Consider the following 24,524-nt stretch of genomic DNA (forward strand, 5'->3'; position numbering starts at 1 on the left):
GCAGCTGTGCAAAGAGGTAGTCAGGCGTTTTGTGTCCCCTGGACCTCAAAGCATCACAAGTCTTAACAGGTCATTGATTTTCACTCATGACTGAGTTGTCTTGCATTGCTAGTGGGACCAGAGTTTCTTATGTAACTTAACTGAATTAAATTTTTCATCTGGCTATGTGGCAAGGGAGGCATTGTTAGAAACCACAGGCATGAAGCTCATGTAATGTTGGTGGCAGTAGCTTTATTTCTTTTGGCCATGCTAAGGGACTTCGCAAGCTCCAGCAAACCTTCCCAAGAATTTGGTTGTCTTCATATTTGAAAAGACAGTATTTACATTGCAGGCTCTAGCAATGTTCTTGGTGTGTAGTATTGTAACATAATATTAAATAATTTATCTGGACAAAAAGAAATCCTTGTGTTGGTTATGTTGTCTTCTTTTATGAAGGTCCAAATGTGCAATGCTTCAAATGGTATGCTAAAAGCATTTGCAGTAAGGTGGTGGTGGCATCTGGTTAACTTGGAACCCCCCTGGGAAAAAATACACATTTATTCTGTATCACCAAAATCCAAATAAATTTGTGCTGTTTGAGTCCTTACAGTGCACTGCAGTTCAAAGGGAAATCACCCAAAAAATGTAATGTTTCAGGCACTGCTGCCCTATCCACAGCTGTTGCCTGTACAGAAAGCTGCCGTAACCTATTTTCTTGCGCCAGCTTCACAATTGGCCTCCAGCCAGCAGCTGGGGTTCACCCCACTTCTAGATGGGAGCATCAGACAAGGTTATCAGGAAGCCTTCAAAAATACCAGCCAGTGGTTTCAATCAGGTTCACCGGAACCATCTCCCCAGGCCTTCCTTTGCCTGCTTATTTTCATATCCTCTAGGTATTTCACTATGTGCTCATTTCAAAGAGAACAATTTTTTTTGAGGAACCAAGGCTGATATTGGGCAGTTGGGTGGAAAAATATGTTTTACCTGCACTCTTTGACTGAGATGCACATTTCTTACCAGCTCCTGTTTGAACAAATTGTCACAGAGGTGCATAAAACTGTACTCAGAGAAGCCCTTTCTTTCATTTCTGTCTCCTGGTGCAAGTGGTTTCAGTCATCTTGCAGAGCTCCTGGAGCTGTTTATCAGCTCAGTGTGCAGCACAGCCATATTAGCCCCCACCATCTCTGTCTCAGCTTGTTCTGCCCATCTCTGTCGTGGTTTTTTTTTGGGGGGGGGAGTGAGTTGGGGGTGGAGTGGCTTAATTTTTAAAGAGTCTCACCAGTTTCCATCAGTTCTCCCTTGGCCAAGCCAAGGAGGTGTGCAGGCTCAGCTCTTCAGAATCCTCCAGAAGTGGTGCTTGCAGCTGCTGGGCTTCACTCTGTTCTAAGAAGCTATTGCTTCATTAATTGGAGGGAGGGAGACAGCTGCATATTAGGGGAAGATGTGGCCCACTTCCATCATGCTCTATTGCAATTTTCCACAGCAGTATTTACCAGCAGTTGCTCCAGCCCATTGCCAAAAAAAAAGCAGGTTTTCTTTCTTCAAGTAAGAGTGAATGTAGCACTTGAGCCACACCATGTTCTTATAAATGGTAGATTCTCACAATGAATGTGCCACATGCATAGGAAGAAATCATGATAGAGGGGATAGCACAGACATCAAGGCTTGATTGTAAACTTAACAGCTCTGGGAAGGAGATGAGCAATCTTTATGTTGAAGTATAACTGCGGATATTTCCCTTTTTCTGTGCTAGTGTCTGTTACCATGGCCACAACCTTCAGAATTTTCTGGCTATTTTATGGTCATTAACAGGAGTGAAAGAGCAGATGTTTAATTACATTCTTATTCCATTCACTAAGGTACAGCTGACATTTTAGGAGTCTTCAGAAAAAAAAAAAAAGGCTTTTTATTTGTCATTTTCCTAGAGAAAAATAGCAGAAGTTCATATATGCCAGCATGCACTTTGTCTACAACTTCTAAGTAGAGGTGAGGAAACCAGTTTCTTTGCATCTTAAAGACTGAATATTTGACTGGTATTAGCAGTAGTCAGATGTAGATGAAAACTACACTGTAAAAAGCAGACCAAGAGCTTCCAACCCTTGTCCTGGCCACTGACAGTCCTAAAGGACTGTGCACATCTTTTGAATCCCCTGGTTTCCACCTGAACAAATACTGTTGAGCCAGGGTCCCTTTCTCCATGTATTTATACATCACCAGCAGAGTTCTGCAGAGGCCCTGCAGGAACCCCTGTTAAGTTGCCCGGGTGTTGTGACTATAGGTACACTCTCAGCATCCCCACTCTGTTGATCAAACTCTGGGATTTATTAAAACACGAGATCTCACAAGAAGCTTCTTCTTCACTGCATCATGGCACTTCTGGTTTGTGAGAAGAGACAGTAATTACTGAGGAGATAACAGGACTGCAGCACATGCAGTCCCCTAGATCTCTTATGGGCTATTCTTCACCCTCTTTAGTTGTTGCCACATGTGTCATGGTATAGAAGATCTGTTCATTAAAACTTTCTGGACAGATAAAACCAAATATAGAGTTACCTAAATTTAGCATTTTATCTTGACATGGTGGTGACCCCAGGATGTCATGAAAGCCTGGATGCATCCCCATGCTAGACTCTCTTCAGTCAAAGGAGAAGCTAGTTTCTGGATCATAAGGTAGAACAGGTATGAGGGAGAATCTGAGTCTACTGAGACTAGCATGGAACTTTGAGTGTGCTGAGAAATGTGGTAAGGCAACCTATGATGTCTGCACGCTTTCAGAGACAAGTGAACATTGAGCAAGGACTTTTGGCTGTTTGGCCTGAGCATGTTTGGATGGAGAGACCCTACTTCTCATCTTGCTCTTACTTTCTGTGTCTAAACTTACTTGGTTTTGTATCTTCTTGTTCTATGCCTGCGCTCTTCACCAAAGACTTCCTTGATGGACCGAAGTGTTGGGAAGGTGAATGCCCCCGAGGAGTAGCTCCCAAGATGTGAATTCAGATCTGCATATTCAGGCTGCTCTCCCATTGCCTTCTAAAGACAGTTGCTCTAGTCCAATGCTATTTAATTCCCTCTTTAGTATTTCTTGACTTGGAGCTGCTAAATATCGCCTTTTTGGTGACTTCCAAGTTTTCATTGTTTTGCTGTTATTGCTCAGCTCCTCTTGATGCTGGAGCTTGCTCTAGTCAGGCCTGCTGCTAACTTGAAGCTATTTATGTACGAAACCAACCACAGTCTCAGCAGCACTGTACTGATGAACATTCACTTAAAGATTTTACAAACCAGGGCAAAGGACAGGACTGTCTTTCCTTCAAAAGCAGAACACAGGCTGTGAAGGGAGATGCGGCATGGGATTCTCTCTGAAACCCCAAATGGAAACAGAGATGCCAAAAGAAGAAGTTTAGATCAGGGTCATGGCTGCAGAAAGTCCCACAGTGAGAGATGTGGTCAGTGTGTAGCAGCTTCTCACAATCTCTGCTACTGCATAGTGCTTACAGCGTCTCCACCCCACCGCTGCCCCTGGGAGGGCAGGGGAGGAGCTGACTGACGGGATGTGCCTCTCGGCTGTGGTGGAGAGCAGGCTGCCTGCCCAACAGTCCTTTCTCTTTTGGCCATGCAAAGGTTGGCTGTTAAGTTTTTGCCTTTATTTTTGGCTGTGCAATTATTTTGGTAAGTTGCAATCCATTTTGTTGCTGCAAAAGCTGCTTTTGTCTATGCAGTCTCTGTAATTGTGTCCCCTAGCTACTTTGTGCCTACAGTGCACTATCCACTATCTAAAACTCTAGTTTTCCTACACTTTTTCACATTCACCTCTTTCTTAGAGGTAGTGTCATTTTCCTGGTGGCAGTGAGTTCAGCTAATAAAAGTTGAGCTTTGGTCCCAAAAAGGATTCTTTCTACAACAGTAGTATAATGCTACTGACTTACCCTAAATAACTTGGTGAAAGCTTAATGCCATATTACTTAGCCTGGCTTAGTTGGTGTAGGACAGAAATAATCTGTTACCTACACAGAGTGGAAACATAATCTCCCTGAAGCAGGAGAGGGCCCATTCAGTGGGCAGCACATTTTTTAGGCAATCTCTCACTTAGGGCACACTTTTAGTTTGTAGCCATGGAGGAGAAGGAAGTGCCCAGCTTCCAGCATCTGCTTCACAGCCCGTGCACGCCTGACCCCACCTCACACTGCAGCAGCTCAGCAGACCTGCAGCGCCCAGGTCGCACAGAGGTGCGGTCGGTTCTGTGCAGAGCTCCTCTGGTGGCTCACCTTAGATCTGCCCCAGCTAGCAGATCTGAAGGACTCATTTGGTTCCCTTCCTCAAGGCATTCACTGTTCAGTCTGCCATCCCATTTCTGCAGCCTGCTCCCCATTTTGATTTGTACCAACCTATCCGGTAACCTGATCAGGGGGTCTCCTGTTTTCTTCTCTTGAAAGTTTGTCCTTCTTTCTGTATTATTTAAACTAATACACGCACATATAGATTGTATGTGTGTGTATATATATATAGTTCATACATGTACATATACATATATTACATGAAAAGATAGATTTGAATTTTCAAAGTCAAATAGCTGGAAACATTGAAATCTGAGTACTCTGTGCTTTCATCTCTCAACTCTTCTAATTTGCACCTGTTTTAATACAATTAGAACATTTATATTAATGCAATGAGATGTGCCTTTCCTTTGTGCTTCATTTTTGTGACACCCCTTGGAAACTAGTTGCAGAAATTCAAGAGTGGGATCTCTTGTAAATGAGCAAGATTGCTTTGGAGAGGGAGAATTTGCTTATAAATCAAAAGCTGTGTACCCCTGAGCCTTATTCAGAGCTTTCTCAAATGTAGAGAGAGTCTTTACTTGCAAACTGATGGAAATTCCACTGCATTGCACCACAACTACCCAACTGTCCTGTTGCGTGTCCCTGTGCTCCCCACCCCTCCCCCCAACAGTTTGGGTAATTCTATGTGTGAGTGTACAAGGGGACTTAATGTGCATTAGTGTCCTATCAAGAACAATTTTGCCTGTTTACCTGAGTATGGGTCTGTGAATATCTCGAGAATTATCTGGAGAGCTTCCTATTTCAAACAATGTAATCTATGTGTCTTTCTCAGAAATAATAAGATGCATCCAGACATCCTTGTTCTGTGGTGATTTCAATGCACCTTTCAGCAGGGTCTCGTGTTTCTAGAAGATCATCTCATCAAGAAGCCATAGCTTTCACTGTGAATTCTAGACATTATTCAGTCAAATTTTAATTAAATATGCATTTGTTACCAGCTAGAATTGTAAATGAATGGGTTTGCAATATATCAGAGCTGGAGAATTCCCAGATGAAAAATATGATTTCCCAAGTGGCCATTCAATGGAGACGAAAGTGGTAATCTGCTGAGAGACTTCTGCAGAAAAAAAAAAAAAAAAAAGAAAATATCAACATAATAATGCTTTTTTGTCTGAGACTGCTTTCAAAGTTTATGTGTTCTATGTGAATTCAACATATTGTTGAGATCAGTGATGGTATTTCTGTCCCTCTTTGCTTGAACTATTTGCTTTGCTTAAACTTGGGTGTTAGATCTGGCAAAACTATTGGAAAAAAACAACCTGCTTTGTGTATCATGTGTGTATATGTAATACAGTAAGATTACACAAATTTAAACAAACTGCTCTTTCACCTCTGTGACCATTAGTATGTTGGTAATTCAGCAGACAGATACAGAATGGCTCAGAAATCAGAGACAGAATCATCCTAGCATTGTATCAAAGCTCTTGCCAAATATAGGAATTTTTTTGTTCTCAAAATGTAGCTCTTTTCATCATTTCTCCAGCTACTACATACAGAGGCTACTTTCATTGAGTGTCTAACAGGTATTCTGAAGAAAAAACAATCCAATGATGAACCTGGGCTGCCTGATCTTGATTGAGCACCCTTGTTTACTTTGGGCCCACTTTAAATCTGTGCCTAAAGGACTGGTATTCATTTAATAAAGAGAAAATTAGATTCTAGGTGAATTGTGTAAAATACTAGGATGTCCATGCTCATCATTGCAAGTGAGGCTGCACAGCACATGCTCTGCTAGTGTAAGGCCCCATGTGCTGCTTGGTGCAGAAGGCATTTGGAGGTATGTCCTCAAGTTGTTGACACATGTTTGGCCTAACCAGTGCGGTTCTGCCTTCTAGTGGGGCAGAAGGAAAAAAATTTCCTGCTTGTGTGCATGGATGAATGACTCAAACCTCTTACCTGCTAAGATGCTGGCAAAATTGAGACCTGTTGTAGCATTCAGGAGTTAAGATCTCTGTTTCTTCATGCTGTACTTTACTGTCATCTGTCAAGAATTAGACAAGCGGATACATGGATATAACTGTACATATAGTGTGAAACAAGTGTTGTCACCGTGATGGTTAAGAGTATAAGAGAGTTGTAAGGGAGGTAATATTTTTATTAGCTTGGTTTATATACTGTGAAAAAACAGAATGAACCTTTGGTTTATACTAGTGAATGGAATCTGCATGGAGAAATCATTAAAGAATTACAGCCTGGGCTGGAATGTGGTCACACCTGGAATTAGTTTTTTGGGGTTTTTTTAACTGAGGTCTCCCACTTGATTTCAAGTAGCCTCTGACCTCACCCACTTCATCAGCAGAAGTCAATTGTCCCAAGAACCAAGAAGCAGTGGGTGAAATCAGGCCTTGCCAAAGCTCCACAAGGTCCTCAAATTTAGTGGGTCCCGGACCCATGGTTTTCACCAGCTACAATACATATCTTCTAATGCATGGTCTGTCTCCTTTAAAATTGAGAAAATGAGACTCCATAAAGTCTGCAAGTCAGAATGAGCTCACATGGAGAATGGAGAAGTACAGAGAAGTATAATCATGATGAGGAAAATGTTCTTTTGTAAAATGAACACTAATACTGGCCTCACGGTCCTGATCCTGAGGAGAAGATCTATGTAAAATCTTTAAAATGAGCTTGAGGTGTCTAATATAGACCAGGGGCTCAAGTCTAGCACAGTTTGTGACCCACTGCAATAGAGCTCACATCACACTTGCTAATCCGCTACTTCTCTGGTGCTAACTGCCTATCACCAGCTCCATGGAGGTCAGTGACCACTTTCCTTCCACTAATATCCTCTCTGCTCCAAACCTGCTAGTTATGCTCTTCTGTCATGTTTGCAGCGCATTAGCAGTGATTAATTTGCAGGCAGCCTTTTTCTCTCCTGTGTTTGGCTTGGGGCTCACTGCTTTTCTGACCCACTAAGGTACCTGTGAGAGTCTATTTATTTTTAACTCATTAGGAGGTCAAATAAAAGATTTGTAAGACCTTTCTTCACAAATACAACTTCTTAGCAGTGGCTTTTAACTGTTCTCATGAAGTTCTGCAGTATTTATCCCTTTCTGTCCATATCATGTGCAAAGAGGGTGTGGGCACACAAGCTGTGTGCCACTGAGGACTACCTGCTGGTATCCTGCTAAGGGGGCAGTATATGGGGCCTTTCAGGATTGCTAACATAGAACTCTGGTCAGAAAGCAAACCCATTATTGGTTTTCCAGATGCATATCTAAGCAGTGGGTGAAGAATGTTACACAAAACTTGTTCAGAAAGACCTTTCTTTTTTTTTCCTCCTGCATAAGCAACAGGGAAACTCTACGTGATGAGATTCGCATTATTTCACAACTGCTCCCCCGATTTCAACTTTGCCCTTAAGGTGGCTACAAGTGTTGTGCCAGGACTCCCAAAGACCGTGTCACTGCCAGTGTGGATCCTTACCTCTTGGCCAACACAGGTTTTTTACCACTTGCTAGCCACGTGCAAAACTTCATTACGGCTGAGCCCAGCACCAAGAGGCATGGATTGTCCTCCATGCACTCATGATGCTGCTACCCATTTGCCTCTGGTGGAGACCCTAGTGTGTCCATGTCCGAGGCTTCTTTGGGATGATGTATAGATACATGGGCAAGAAGAGTGATTCCAGATCTCCGTGAGATAAATCAGGATTTATTCAGGGACCGGGAATTGGGGGCTTGCCATAGGACACCCCCACACACAGCACTGATGCACACTTGTTTCAATGCACATATAAAACTCAGAATACAGGGATCCTGTTGTTTTAAGTGAAGTACATGTAGTTGAACTTTACCCTCTGCTGCTTTGACTACAGCAGAAAACAAGGGTCTAAAAATAAGGAAATGTTTGCATCTTGGAAATTTTCTAAGCAATTAATCTAAGAATTATTGATGTTTCTAATTTTGTCAGCACAGGGAGGACCATCAGTCACACTCAGAAATGCCAGTTCTTTGCTGATAACTCATAAAGTGGAATGGCTTTTTAATGAAGTTGCCAGAAGAAAAGTTTGTTGCCAAAACAAAGGATATTGTTCTATCCCACTCCTACTCCTTCATCAAGGAAACTTCCAAGAAAATTCTGGCTTGCTCACAGAGTTGTTGTTGTTGGGGTTATTTGATTTGATTTTTCATTTAAGTATCCGAAAACCAACTCCAAAGACAGCTTTACTGCCAACCTCTCAGAAATCAGAAGAATAACAAGATACAGTGATAGGAGGTTTCACAAATGTGTATGAGATCGTGGGAACTGATTCCCATCTGATCACAAATCAATGAGCAATGTGGGGGTTTGAACTGTGTTCGCAATATAATGATAGCTACATGTTTCATTTAGATTGAGATCAAATGGATCTTACCAAGTTCTGAGTGGTAAGCTGATGATAAGTGACTGTTTTATCATCCTGTGAAGACTAATGTGGAAACATCCTTATTTTAATTTAACTGAGATGTGTTTTAGAGCACATTGAATGAAATATATATTATTTTTTCATGAGTGGCTCCTCTCCCTAGAATATTCATTAAAAAGCAGTAAAACTCATGGGGAAACCTTTTAGTACAGAAAAAGTAGGAAATCAGACATTTTATATATATATATATTTGCATTGTTATCAATTTCTTAATCTTTCTTGGAGTGTTCCTTTGGCAATTCGCAGGAGGATCCCTGTGTTGTTCACTGATTTAAGTGACCTTCCAGTGCATTCATTAGATCCTTAAGATATGAGACATGTTTGGTGGAACAGGGTGTGCTTTTATTATTGAATAAGTCATTTGTGTGGTATTTTATATGGTACTTTACAAACAGTGGGCTCATTCTTCAGTGTTCATCCTGTTTCTAAGCAATGGAGCTTCACTGGTTTTTATAACATCAGTAACAGAGGAGATAATTAGGAGATACTTGATGCACGAAGTGAGAGGAAGCGTAGAGTGTCCAGGGTGTGGGCTGGGATAAAACTTATTGGTTAAGATGATGTGGAAAAGAGAATTGTGAGCTGAAAATATTTTAAGGATATCTTAAAAGCTATAAGTAGTAAGCAGTGTAGAGGGAGACATTTCAAGTACAGGGCCTTTATTTTTATGTCATGATACTGAGAATGCAAGAGGTTAAGGTTACTGTAGAAAGAATGTGGCATACAGGGCACGCAGAACAAGAAAATAAACTGGAACAAATTATGCCAGAGATAGAGATCTCTATATGTGAGATTATAATTACATAAAAGCATACATCACTGAATGGCTCTGAAGTATTTGCCATCATGTAACTGGTATATCTTCCATTAAGCACAGGCAAAAAATTCCAATTAGTCAGCATCTCACACACACTCATATGTTTCCAATTCTTTCCCTGTCTAAAAAGCATTGTTTCCCAGGAGAAGGAATCAGACCATCCAGACCTGAATTTCTAATGGGGATGATGCCGTTCAGAGTTCCAAAACTACTTTTGATAACAGCAGCGCTGTTACTCTACCATTGAGACAAAACCAGTAAGGAGAAAGTATGGTGGATGAAATTTGGTAGCAATTAGATACAGCATAAGCCTTCCCTACCTATTTCTTTTTTATATATAATTATAAAAAGAGACACAGGTTAAGCCATAGATGATCTCCTTTCAAGGTATCAAAACCCTGCTGCCTTGTTCATAATATTTTTCATTGTTAGGATACTGTTTTGACACAGTTTATGGTGGGGGAAATGACAATACTTGGAAGCAGTAATAATTGGAACAGAAATACAGAAAAAATAGAGAAAAAATTAAGAGAAATTATATTACATGGTCTTTTTCAAAGATACTAGGAAAAAATAATAAAGATGGTGTTTGTCCTAGAGAGCTAAGAAATAGTGAAAAGTAAGAAATAAGGGGAAAAGATTAATAAAACATCAAAGAAAACAAATGTTTTATACAATAACACAATAAATAAAAGTCCTAGGAATTGAAAAATGGGGAAAGACACTAAAAGTCTTGTAGAAGAAATCTCAGAGAAGCTGACATTTTGAGAACAGCAAACAGGCAAAAGTAAACCAGACTAAAAATGTAGTGGGATCAGCATTTCTATTTATTTAAAGTCACTAGCAATTGGTGAGAAGTTGTGGTTTATTCCACATGGGATAAAATCAGGTTTTCCTAAAGTTAAAGTTTGGGAAGAAGTTTTCTGATTCTGCCACTTCTTCTTTTCTACAAAAGTAATACAAATGGTTTGTTGTGCACATGAGAGAAAAATAGTTAATTTTTCTAAAAACAGTTATCTGATGAACTTTGTTTACTTCCTCAAAGGATGTTACTAGTGAAGGTAGAAAGGCTGTTAACCCATTCATTTGTGGAGGAGTTCTTAGCTGAATTTACAGAAAATTTTCAGTGATGGAAGAAAAATTTTTAAACAATTAAGATTTTCCTGTATAGATTCAGTCCTAGTTTTTATACAGTATTTCTCATGCAGTCTCTGTAATGCTATGAACATCTAAATAATTTTTATTGACTTCTTGCAAAGAATATTTTTATTACACTCTGTATTATGACTATATGACAGATGCCATTACAAAGGTTCCTTTATAAAACAGTATTGTTTATATGAGTGGTTACTACCTACATTTAGTATTGAGAACTGCTAGGGCTTTGCTTAGTGATAGCAAGTAATAGGAAGAAAACAAAGATTGAACAAGCATTTGTTTATATGTGTGTATGAGAGATGGACAGACAAACACAGCAAATTATTTTTGCACTTCATTTGTAAAATGTTTTTCTATGCCTCTTAAGGGAGTTTGCTTACCGACCTTTCCCATGTTGTTCAAACTCCCAAATTCATTCCTGTTGAGTAATTTCCAAAATCAGGCAGCACACTGTGTTATGCACGAAATAGCAGTCGGGTAAGACATAGGTCTGTGTTTTTCACAGCGGGCTGTCAGGACTGGATGTCATTCTGACTTTCAAAATGGATACAAATCAAAATCTTCTTCCAGTAACCTGATAGATCATATCCAGCTAAGTTGCCCATTAGTTGAGTACACAAATGATGCTCAGAGGGAACAGAAATCAGCATCTCTACATTAAAAGCCTCCTTTACACCCCAAGAGTCAGTCCTCCCATGTCAGTAGCATGGGGAGAAGCCCATACTCTGAGGTGGTTTGAGTAATCATCAGATAGTTAGCAAAAGGAGGAAGTACCATCACCACCAATGGTAACCGCATTGTTGTCCACAGAAAACTTTGCAGAGGACACAGCAAAGTTCCTGAACTGATGTCCATGGTTGTGCTTAGCAAGCAGGCTGGATTGCTGGACCAGCCTGGGGGTAATTGTGTGGTTTTCCTGTACCTTATCTGCAACATAAAGGATTTATCTGTGAAGATAGAGAAGACCTTTTAGGAAAAATAACAAAAATATTGTCTTAAAGCAGAATTAAAATGTTAATTTTTTTCTTGGTATTAAAGTCCTTCATGTCAATATGATTTCTCAAACAGAATTCAAATTATGACTCATCTGGATTAAGTTTTATTATGAAAACAAATAGATTTGTCTTCGTATTAATGTTAAAAAATAGGCATTTTTCATAGAACAAGTATTTTATTTAGGTTATCAAGTTAAAATCTTTGTGAAATGAAAGTTTACTGCACGGTAGTTTGGGAATTACAAGTTCCTTTCAGATGTGAGGGCCGTAGGCTGTGCCATATGTCACCGGGAGGATGTTTTCTCATGCATTTGCAAGAAGATCTCAGGTTTGAATGATGAATTCCATGAATTTGGCAAGAAAGCATGAAGAATAAACTAAAAGTGTTTAGCCTAAAACTTCCCTAGGCATGTAAGAGCTAGAAACTTATATTGTTGGCTTCCATGAGCAATGCTGAACAGTAGAATATCACCCTGTTCTGCAGTGTTACGTACCACCCTAAGTCATTAATACAAAGCAGATGGCTTTGTTGTTGATTAGAGCTGATTAAAATCTGGAATCCCCATTCCAAAGGAAATTTTGACATTTATATTTATTTTCACTGCAAATTGGAAGAAAACGTCAAAATTTCCTGCTGGGATGGAAGTTAAAAATCAGCTGGAAACACCACGTTATTTCACTTCATTGGCAATGAATTGTTTTCTCAATAATGTCAAAACCACTGTAATGCTAAAATTAACATCTAATATAAACACTAAACCAAATTTAATGAATGGATAAAGTCACATTGAAACTTTTTACTTTGTTAAAAACAATATATAACGTAGGAATGATAAATTCTGACATTTCCCCAGAATTTGTGTTATTGACTGTTACACATTTCCACAAAACATTTTTATTTCAGCTAAGCTGCATTACCTGATGTAAATGAGGTTTACTGGAAAAAACTTTCACCCAGTGCTGTTCTTCCAGGGCAAGTAGTTCACATGCACATCTTGCGAGTTTAAGGATGGAAAAACTCTGAGAAATAAGATGTACAAACAGAAAACTTTACCTGCAGTTTAGAAACTTCTTTGAAAATCACGTAAAAAAAATTCCTACGTCTCCCACAAAATTCCTTTAGTCATTCATATCACCTCTAACACTAGGTCCTTTGTGTCCAGGCACACTTGACAGTGCTAGGTGATGAACAAATCATCCCTGGCATGGGTGTCCATATTTATGAGCTTGTAAATTCTGACATTATCTTAGTGCATCTTGTTTCCATCTCCTTAACAAAATTCTGGTCCTGGCAGCCAGAACCTCCCACTCCTGCTTTCCTGTTGCCTACTTTCCTGGAAAAGGTTTCAACAATTTTTTTCAATATGGAACAAAACTCACAGTTACTTTCCAGCTAGGAACCTCCACCATCATTCATTTCCCCTTCATAAGAACATCTTTAAAAATACCTAGTTTGCCAGTTATTTTTTTTTTCCAATATCATGCTTTCATTTTATCTGTCAACACCAAGTCTCTGCTGTGGGATAGGAGACCATCTGTTAACAATTTTTTTTAAGGATAGAGTAAGCACAAATGTCACTCTCTGGGAGTCACATGCTATTTATTTACAAAGATAAAAAAAATCAAGATCATGAATTCACATCAGCTTCTCCTGTTACTTGGTGCAACAGTAGCTTTCTGCTTCAGTTTCCACTACCCTTCACCAAGGTATTGCATATATGGTTACATAAAAGGACCAAACAAGATGTAGGACAGATTAGAAACCTGATGAAGTTGCTGCTAGATGAGTTTGATGACTGCTGTGCTTGGGTGCACTGGGGAAGATTATGTTACTATCGATGAGTGCCTTACACAAAGGAGAGAAGCACTCAGAAGAAAGGAGAATAAACCAAGTTTGTTATGGCTGGAGATGTATCAGGATAAAGACAAATTGCAGTGAGGAAGGCTGGCTTTTATGGAGCAGTCAAGCCCTCATTAGGTACCAAAATAAATGGTGCTATTTTCTGAAAAGTCTCAGTTTACTCGGTAGAGATGCTTTTTGAGAAGCTGGCTATTGCACAGGTCCCCAAATGGAAGGTGTGTTTCTTTTGAGAAGCCCAAGTTTAATTGTGGGTGCTGAGCATGTGGAAAATATGGCCTTGAGCATTTTAGGAAATGTGGTCCAGAAAGGGGTTGTCAAACAAAGAAACTTCAGGCTCACAAGTTGCTCTAAGAATAGGTGACATAGTAACTGCAGAAAATGTCTGTCGTTCGGATCTGATATATGGCCTCCTTTTGAAAGGATACCACTAGATTTTGCCAGCTCCCCTGCTGTTAGCTTAACACTCATGTTTATAAGTACTGCAAATGTACTGTGCTCCGTGAAACTGTTGAATACAGTAAAATCTGGAAAAGCAGCCTCCTTAGGGTGGATTTCCTTATGTAGTCTCTTACCAAAGTCTCCCTTGCCCTTCAAAATTAGGCAAAGTCAGACATGGATTTCCATAAGGTTAGAAGAAATCAAATGTGAAAATATATATCTAATTCCAATTGTTCACTCTTAAGTCTGCCAAGACAAAGACCTTAGGTGGTTCTAAAGACCTTCTTATTCTAAAGATGTGGTTGTTTTAAAGACCTTAGATAGTTCTACCCAGAATTAAAAAGTGTGTTTTTTTCTTACAAAACCTATGGTAAACTCTGATACCTCAACACTTCACCAGCAAATTATTATGAACCAAAAAGAGCACATGAATGTTGGCATGATTTCTATTGTTGTGCACGCCTAATGAATGAGGAAGAAATGAAATGAAATGAAATGAAATGAAATGAAATGAAATGAAATGAAATGAAATGAAGTGAAATGAAGTGACACTCTTTGGGTGTTTGGGAAGAGGGGTTAACCAAATCTGTGTGAGACTTCCCCCTTTTGTGTGGTTTCTGTTTTCTTTTTTATTTCTTTATTTCTCATTAAGCAGGGAAAATGTTGCTTTCAGGCTGTTCTGGGTGGGTGAAGCCTTTGCTGTTTGGTGCTGGGGAGTGACTTACCGACATTTACTGCATCATTTTTCACTACTGCTCATAGGAAGATGGTCCTCTGCATCACTTCCCAAAGCTCTCTGGACGAAGCCCAGGTCACTGAGAAAGGCTGGAGGGCCAGACTTCTCCCTCCTCCCCCCATGTGCACAGGGGAGCACAGGGCCCCCGTTTACACTCACATCTTGGAGGGTCACTGTAGGATTTGAGAACACCGATTGCTTTATATGTAGCTCCAATAATCCCTTTTCTGTCCATCTTCACTGCCTGTCTACCCCTATGTGAAGAGAGAGGAGAGACCTTAATAGAGCATAAAACCTTCCTAGAGATAACTTTGGTGCACTCTGCCTGAAGTGGCAGAGATTTTGTGCTAAGGTAAGCGAGCTCCACCTCCCCTGTGTAACAGCCAGGCTCTCAGTGCAACAACAGCAAGTAGCTGATTACTAGTAGGTTGAGAAAAGACCAGGTTAATGCTGCAATGCAACCCAAATCTGATGGGTGGAGGTAGAGAAAACAGAGTCCACATGAGCAAATACTGAGACACTCCTCTTTGATGGATAGATGCACACCAGGTTTCAGTTAGGAGCAGTTTCAGGGCAAGCTCTGAGTCCTAAATGCAAGACTTTGAGCTGGAAAGAAATGAACGCAAGAAGAGTCACTGCACAACAGACCCCACTGTGTAAATCTGCATTACGTGCCCTTGTCCCCCACTCCCAGTACTAGAAATACTCATGCCTAGTCATTTTTCTTGTACCATGTGCTCAACCTTACCAGAAACTCCCTGGAAGCCTTCTCTGAAAGCCCCAGTGATGCTGAAGCTGATGCAGAGCTGAGGGGGTTTGAAGGTATCATCCCTTTCACTGCTTGAGGCTGAAACTGGTCTCAAAACAATTCCAGCCGAGACCACGAGCACTGCTGAGAGTAATGTAATAAGCACTAGGCTGTTACCTACTTAACCCAACGATGCTGAAGACCTGATAGTAAAGTACTAGCACTTATTGACAGAAGCCTTTCTGCTTTTTCTCCCTCCTCCACCCCAACACCAGCCCTCATTGCTAAAACACACAAAGGAATTATGGTGAACAGGACAAAACGTGGAGCAGCTGCAGCGTTTCTCTGCCAGGGCAAATATAAGGGGATAAGAGCCTGGGCTTTCGATGTTTGACATCCACAAGTGCCTCCAAGTTTGAAACACATCATCTCTGTGCAACTGCTCCTGCTTAGGCTGCCCACCTCAACTAAAACTTTTCTTCATTATTCTTCCTTCCTGTTCTTTAATTTCAGCTGTAGTTTGAGCCAGAAGCTTTGCTCCATAGTATTTGTTTCAAGCATTGGGCACTTGTTATACTTCACTGCAAATCTGTTCCCTAGGAATATTGATAAAAGAATGTCAGATTTTTTAAAATTAATTTTGCTCATGAATTTTATCAATTTTTTTGTGGTTTGCCAGCGTAAGCAGATAAATTGAGGATGACAAGGCTCAAAGTTTTATTCTGCATGTATTACTTTTTTTTTGCTAAGTCCCTTTGTGATATTTAGTAAGTTTGGTTTTCTTTCAAAAATAAATTCCAAGATGCTGTTTTCTGAAAAAAATTAAATAAAATCCTTTCCTGGCAAGCATTGTCATGGTGGTTACTAAATTGAACATGTGAAAACAAACTAGAAATGAACAGAAGAAAACAAAGAGGTTACTTCAAGAACCTACTGGTTAATTTTTTGTGAGAAAGTGGAGAGCAGTGCTGGAGGTGTCTCTGAGGTTGTGAACGTCAGAAGGGCAAAGCAAGAGCAATGCGAAAGAAGAGTGTTCTGCCCGACCTGCTTGTTAGGAGCTTGGTGGACAATTACAGATTTTCCCCACAGCAGAGGTCACTGAACACGTGTTCCTGTCTTGATCACCTGAGTCTCACTAGAGAGCCATAAGATGACACACAGTGCATTGCTCACAGTTACTGTTGGGTTGGCATTCATGATCAGGCCATGAGCAACATTGATGTTCCAGCCACAGAGAAACACTGTACACAATGGGAAGAGAACATATCATTTGAGATAGCTGCTCCTTTGAACCATTCCATTACATAGCTTGTACAGCAGTTAGCAGTATTACAGCCTAAAGGACTAACTGACCTTATGAAGGAAACTTGGCTTTTATACCAAAATTTGTCCATCAAGGCCTTGGCTTTTATAAACACACACACCTTCCCTCATTCTGAAAGGACAAAGGCAAAGAGGAGCCAGAGATGCATCTGGAGATGTGCATAAAAAAAAAAAAAAAGGATTGAGATTCTAGAGAGGGTGCAAAGAAGGGTGACAAAGCTGGTGAAGGGTCTTGAAGATAAGTCTTATGAGGAGCAGCGGGTGGAACTGGGGTTGTTTAGACTGAGGAAGAGGAGGATGAGGGGAGATCTTATCTCTCTCCACAACCACTTGAAAGGAGGTGGCAGGGAGGCGGGTGTGGGCCTCTTTGTACATACTGCAACTGACGGGACAAGAGGAAGTGGTATTATGTTATGCCAGGGTAGGTTTAAGTGAGACATCTACACTGAAAGGGTGATCAAACACTGGAACAGGCTTCCCAGGGAAGTGGTTCAATCAATCACCATCCCTGGATGTATTTAAAAGCCGTCTAGATGGAGTGTTCAGGGGTATGGTGTAGAAGTGGTCTCATAGAGTTAGATAATCCTTGGACTCAATGATCTTAGAGGTCCTTTCCAACCATAGAGATTCTGTGACTCTGTGATTCTGTGATTCTGTATATTGGATCATAAATTACAGCAGAATTTGCAGAGACTGCCACATGCTGTAATTGGTGTACATGGTGTAATTGGTATTTGGTATCTGAAGCTTTATCAAGTAATGATACCAGCTGGCAGAGGAAAAGGAGGAGAGTAGTTCTAACTCAGTAAAGTGTTGAGAACGGGGAAATATTTTGGCCTGGAAGCCCTGGGGACACATCCTCAGCCAAAGTCCCATGCTTTGAGATGTGCTGCAATTTCTCCCTGACACCCCCAACCTTATGGCAGGGTAAGCGGATGTCATGCTGCAAGATTTGGTCAACCAGAAGTTTGGTCAGCCAAGGCAGAGCAGCAGCCCTTATTCGAGCTTGTGACAGGCAGAGAAGTAAGTGGAAGGAGTGGCAGAAAGTGATGGCAGGAGAATTTAGTTTGCGGGAGCCCGGTATGCTGCACTGTGGAGGCTGTTATGCAGTGACAGGAGATGACTGCTGATGGGTAGGACATGAAAGAAGGTGAAATCCCTGATGGATCCAGATGTGTAGACAGCTTGAGAGATAGATGATGTATATGAGTCCGCTTGTCACATGTCTAGATTTTTAGTGATGAGCAACAGTTACTCTGGAGGCAAAACAACAGCAGCGATGGTAAGTGGAGAACCACTGGGTCTGCAAAAAGCACTCCTACTGAAGACAAGTCATTAGGCGTTGCCACAGGGGACTGATTCATGCTGGAGCACTGCTTTCTCCAGACTGTCAGGTAGCAGCACTAGCAGCAGTGGTTCAGAGTGATGCCGTTTGTCCCACTCGGCCTTTTGTTAATTACAGCAATCGTCAGGAACTTACTCAGCTGCTTGGCAGAGATTGAAATACCATGACTGCTAGTCTCAGGGAAATTCTCAAATTATGTGTTAGAAATGCTGAAGATAGTATTGCCTCCATAAGTGGATTATTTCTTGTAAACAGGTCAGAGAGTGCATGTAAGAAGCCCAGAAGGAGCAGTTTCTGAATACAAACAATAATGAGGTGGTTCATCCCTGTTTTCTGTAACATTACAGAGCCATATTGCTGGTCAAGTAAGGTGGTACTGGTATGTCCATCATCCAGCTGTCTCTCAGCTATCCTGGAGAAGGGTCTTCCTCACTTTAGTGATGTTACTGAAACCTTCTCCATCCATGTCCCGTAATTCCCTCTGTGTACCTCCTGTGGCTTTAGAAATGTATAAACTGGCTGTGTAAAAGGCTTCCTGTGTTGTCCAGTGTTCTTCCTCTGCCACTAAAAGATTGTTTGCTAAAGCTCACCTAGTGCTTTCTAATTTTAAGTTGTGGAACAGCTCTGAAATCACAAAATGGAGCTTTCATTGCTTCTTTCTGTAAAGCTTTCTGCCTTCATTTTTACAGAGTTGGTCTCTGCAGCCAGGCATACAGTGTAATTTGCCTCGCAGACAGGACTTGCCTTCAAAATGATTCTTTACACCTTTCAGATGCTTTGTATCCTGTTAGCTACAAAATACCCAGTATTCTAAACTGTCAATTTATAGAGTAACGATTTCCAGAACAAGTGCCCCTTTCTCATTGTACTTTTTCTCAGCAGTGGACTTTCCTTCGGATTTACACTTAAATCAAAATTAAGATGTCCTGTTGTCTTTAGCAGATCAAGCTCAAACAAAGAAAAGAAAAAATCGGATTGTCTTTGTATGATGTGTCCCAAGTCTAAAGAGCAAGAGCATTGGTAGAAATATATTGCTAGCACTTGCTTATTATTGTGAACCCCCAACAGAAAGAAGGAATTTGATTGATTTTAAGGAAATACGTTTAGCTGCTTTCGTTGCATTCCCACAGTGGGTGAGCTGCATGCTCCTGAGTGCTGCAGCTTCCCAGCCCCTGCGAGGCTGCTGCTTAGGCAGGGACTATGCTTGCCTTACCCTGAGGTTTCAGACTGAGGTAACAAACTGCTGACCAGAGACATGTGACAGAATAAGTGTCTATGGCCTTTCTGTCCAGTCAATTCTCCCTGTTTGAGGAGAAGGCTGTAGCAGCACCCATGTCCTGTCTGCACACAATATGCTGCACTACAGGGAGAGTCAGTTGGTGTGGTGCCAGTCACTACCTTATTTATCCTCTTTGATGCTGAATTGTCACTGCCTGTTGTCTGGCAAACAGCTCTGTCTTTAGTCTCGTCTTCAGAACTCTGCGCCTAGACCTGGTTAGAGCAAGCACTATGTATTGACTTTATAGAGCAGCACCTATGACATTTCCTACAGCAGTCAGTGGCCTGAGATTCTTTCCATAGCAACCACACAGCAGTGAGGCTTTCCTTTTTGTTCTTCCGTTGGTTCAAATGCTATCAACTCTTCAAGCCATAAACACATCCTTTTCTTTTACCATACAGTATTTTCTTCATAGTTAAGACCTTAATATTTTTGTATGCCATGTTGTCCCATATAGGAAGTCATTTATATGTATTGTATCTAACACCACTGTGTCAGTGAAAGAAATTGTAGAAATGCAATTTAACATAATCATGAGACACTTACTTTGTTCTATACACCTACACAGCCACTTCTTAGTATTGTCAATATTTTATTTTGCCACTGTGATTGCCATTCAGTATTTACTTGCAGTATTTTTAACATTTAATCATTTATTAGAAATTTGAAAGATCTACAGAGGTGATAAATCTGAAAAAATGCCTAAAATCAGATGCAATTTTATTTCATTCTGTGCATTTACTGCTGTCATTGTTAACTGACATTCTCTGATCTCACTGTACTCTGTATCCTGAAGAGGCAGGCAGCAGCGTGTGAAGTGATTATAAGGATCTTCAAGTGTCTTCAAGGATATTCTGTACTTGGAGTTCAAAAGAATTTTCATCTGTTGTTGATAGAATGGGCAAAATAAATCACATTGTTACAGTTCCTAGAACACCACCTATTAATAAGGAACAATCCGGAGGGCAAAAAACATAATATAAATTCATCACAAGTGGACTCAGAAATAATCCTACCAGTTTTGACTGCATTGTCTGGAATCTCAGCAGCTGTGAATTTCATCCCCTTACTGCAAGTCACATATGGTTTGCTTTCCCTTTCTGCCTGGAGAATCTTGATTTCTCTGATTGTGACGTTTTTCTCCTTCCAGTGCAATGCAGTGTGTTCTGCCTTCTGTATTTTTTATTATTTAGTTGAGATACGTAGCACCTGCAGTCATGTATAGCTACAAAGCCGTTGTGTTATGGACCGAAACACATTCCTGTTGGCTGCCTTCTGAAGGCCACTGCCTGCGTGTTACCTCACTACCTATCTTTTCAAAAGCCTCTGGGCTGGAAGGGCGTGTGCAAGCCCAATTTGCAATATTAAAAACCAGCAAGGGATTGTACCGCTAATGCCAGCTCACTTCTGCAGCTGGCTAGCACATGAGTCAGAGATCCTCCACCTCTACCCTAAGGGCCTGAGAAGTGTGCAGCCCCTAGGGCTGTGGAGTAGCTGCCGACAATGGCTGTGGGTAGCTGCTACCTACTCTGAGGGTTTTACTGGCTTGTTTTTTCTTAAACTCTAAACTAAGCCTGGCCACTTCAGTTGTCCAGTTGCTTTTCCATTCTGCAGGCGAACCCTGCTCGTGTGGTTTTGCCTGCCATACATCCGTCTGGCTATAATCTGTTCACTCAGCTAATTCCCAGGTTGTTTATTATGGACCCCATCCAACACCCTGAAGGCAACACAACCTTCAGCTGCCTTGGCAGCTGTTGGACCAGGCCTACGAAACAGGGACTATTTTGCTATTTTCAGGGTATTCAGAGCTTGGATTACATTAAAACTGCACAGTATGTTTTGATCAGGATGAAAGGAAGACAGACAATAGAAAAAAATACTTCTGAGGTGGCATCTTCCACTTTCCAAGTGTTCTGGAGACACTTTGAAGGAAAATACATTGTTTGGATGTCTTTTCCAAGCCCCTGAAATGGTCAGGAGATGGAGAGGCTTCTATCAGGCAGGACTTCTCACCCCTTTGGGACTCCTGTCTGTGAACAGAGGAGCCTACTTTCCATCAGCTATGTAGGCAATGTGTTTAGACTAGACACCTCGTTACCAGACAGCCATTAGTGGATCCTGTGGAGACACAGATAAATCTAAGATGGATCCCATTTTACCTTTGAGAAATAAAGCTTTTTGGTTATTCTGGACCAAGAACACAGGAGATTAAGGAGCCAGTCCTCCAGCTGCTTTGGGGAGTTAAAATTCACCTTGGGGGGAAGGGGAGGTTATTACCACAAGAAACAGTTAGCATCGACCTGGGGGAGGGTCCATTTCTTCTTCCCAGTGCCAAAGAGAAGACACAGTAGATTAGCTTTGGAGGGTGGTAGGTTTCTCACTAGCTGCTTCTGACATGTAACAATACTGTATTATTCTTCATTTGTTAAAACTATTACTTCAGTCTAGAGAGGACATTTTACTGAATGCTCATTGATCACTTCAGACATCATTCATAAATCTATCTCTGTATCCCAGAGGCTGCATTCTGACAACAGCGTGTAAGTATTGTAGAAATTATTTTGCAATTCTCCTTAACATCCATCTATCAGATTTTAGTTGTGACTGTCATTCTCTTGACAAGTTCTCAGGCAGGTTTCTGTCGATAGAGAATAGCTTCTCACAATTCAGGTATAATGCTAAGCTGCTAGTAAAACTGATGATGTTGCCTTTTGATGCCTACACACTCAGGCTCCAAAACTTAAAACCCAAAGGGCATCAGTCATTAGTAAATCTCCTGCACAATGTAATACGTAGCAACTTGCCTTAAATAAAATATAATTACAGTGATTTAACAGAAGCTGTAACCAGTAATATTTCTTGAAGGTTAACTTAAGGGAAAAGAATTTCCAGTTTTGTTGCCTAGGTACTTTTTTTTCTCTTCCCATTTTTTTTTTAATGAGGTTTTTTTTTGAGGAGCTGTGATCACGTGGATTATTTTCAGTAATAGATCCAGTTTCTGTCTACAAGGACAATTAAAAAACACCATAATAGTTTGAGGTGGGGGAATCCACCACTGATAAAATATTTTTTTATTTTATTGGCATTTTGAACTAAAATGGGAATTGTTCCATAACAAACAAGAAAGGCAGCTTCTGGCTTCTTCTATTTGGTGCTAGCTATAAAGATATATCTAAAAGGGTTGTGGAGCTCCTGGTTTCAGTGTACATTGCAGATGTACCTTCACCCCATTTTGGAGCAGGACCAAGTGAACATAGCCCTTTGTAACAAGCTGATTTCCACCAGAGGTACAAAAAAAAGTGTATCTCATTCAGGTCAGATCCTTAAGACAGTTGGGTGACTGGGGTGGAGGGTGTGCTGCAGCACACAAATACCGCTCAGCTCCGCCTTGCAACGTCCATTGCTTACGTTGGGATTTCAAAGGCAAAGTAGGATGGCCACAAATTTAATGCAACTGTAGTTCTCCAGACTGTGAAAAGACCAGGTAATCAACACATAGATTAGGCCTGGTAATCTTTTCAAAGTAGTGGATGCTGCCCAAAGTTTCAATTAATTCCCAAGAGTGAACTCTCATCAGAAAACTCAGAATCTGGCATACAGCCTCCAAGCTAAGAGTTATTAATAATTAATAATAATTCGTATACGTCTGTTTTTCTTCTGCAGGTAATATTTTGATACCACTATGGGAAAGCAAAACAGCAAACTACGCCCTGAAGTCATGCAAGATTTGCTAGAAAGTACAGACTTTACAGAACATGAGATCCAGGAGTGGTACAAAGGCTTCTTGAGAGACTGTCCAAGTGGGCATTTATCTATGGAGGAGTTTAAAAAAATATATGGGAACTTCTTCCCTTATGGGGATGCTTCTAAGTTTGCGGAACACGTATTCCGCACTTTTGACGCCAATGGAGACGGAACAATAGATTTCAGAGAATTCATCATAGCCTTGAGCGTAACATCAAGAGGTAAACTGGAGCAAAAGCTGAAGTGGGCTTTCAGCATGTATGACCTTGATGGGAATGGATACATCAGTAAGTCTGAGATGCTGGAGATCGTGCAGGTATGTTCTGCTCAGAGCCACCCCTTGGCCTCCTTACTTCCAAGCAAATCCTGGAGCAGTGTTGCAGTAAGACACTGAATGAAAAACTCTGGCAGTGTTTGGGGGTTTGTCATCTTTGTTCTGTGTATAACTGCTTGAATATAAAATACTATTTCATTTGGGAAAGGTCGTGTCGCAATTCAAACTAGAGACATTTCCCATATCCATTAGCGCCAATATCCATTGCTAGTTTTTCCTGAGCAACACACTGCATGGGATGTTCTTCCTTGGGAGTTAGCACAGCAGCTAACCTGATGATAAATGTGATTCTGTCCTCTGGAACATCACTGTCAATTAATTAAAATTAATTGCCAAGTTGGACCAAGTAGGCTCCTCAGATCGACCAGGTAGTGTACTTAGAAGGAAGGAAGGCTCCCTCTGCAATAAGAAAGCACTCTACTTTGCAATCATGCTGTTACGAAGAACAAGCTCGCATATTTTAAAAGGTGTTTGCCTGCCCAATTCAGTGAGGTCTGCATACTATCATACCAGCTGTCTTCATATTAAGTTCCCAGTATAGATAAACCTTATCTGGGTAGATGATGATTCCACAAACAGCTTCTTTGGATGCATTTCCCTGTGGTGTTAGTAGGAGACCTACCTCACTTTGGCTTCCTCTATAATTTTTTTACCCTTGAGGCACATCAGTCTTCTGAAAGCTTTCAAACGTTTTTGATATGGTGGTATATTTACACAGCTTGAATCTGTAAAATGCAGCACTGATAAAAAAACAAAAGAAAAAAAACCCCTCACACACATGCACACAAAAAAGCCTGTTTTCAAGACCCTTTCTTTCCCTGGAAATTCTGAAGTGTTAACTATGTACTGTATTATTCAGACTTACATTTGCGCTGGGAGTCAAAGGAAAGGAATGTACATAAGCTACAGGCTGTGATGGCAAACTGCATGTACAGAGCCAGCCCAACACACGGTGCCCTTGTCTTTCTACCAGGCTCCTCTTATGTCCTCCAAGCAGTGGCTGACGCCAGCACTCGCAGCGCTTCAGC

At 40.8% G+C, this 24,524-nt stretch overlaps 1 protein-coding gene across 1 annotated transcript in view; it reads left to right on the forward strand.

The window, feature by feature from the left end:
* Positions 1-24,524, forward strand: part of NCALD (neurocalcin delta) — a 50,512-nt gene that overhangs the window by 19,195 nt on the left and 6,793 nt on the right. The window contains exon 2 of the mRNA XM_008938778.1: positions 23,082-23,478. Coding sequence (XP_008937026.1) covers positions 23,101-23,478 — 378 coding nt within the window. The 5' untranslated portion in view covers positions 23,082-23,100. The remainder of the gene's footprint in view (positions 1-23,081; positions 23,479-24,524) is intronic.

The sequence above is a fragment of the Merops nubicus genome, unplaced genomic scaffold (assembly GCF_000691845.1).
Source record: "Merops nubicus isolate BGI_N331 unplaced genomic scaffold, ASM69184v1 scaffold16724, whole genome shotgun sequence".
Lineage (NCBI taxonomy): Eukaryota > Metazoa > Chordata > Aves > Coraciiformes > Meropidae > Merops > Merops nubicus.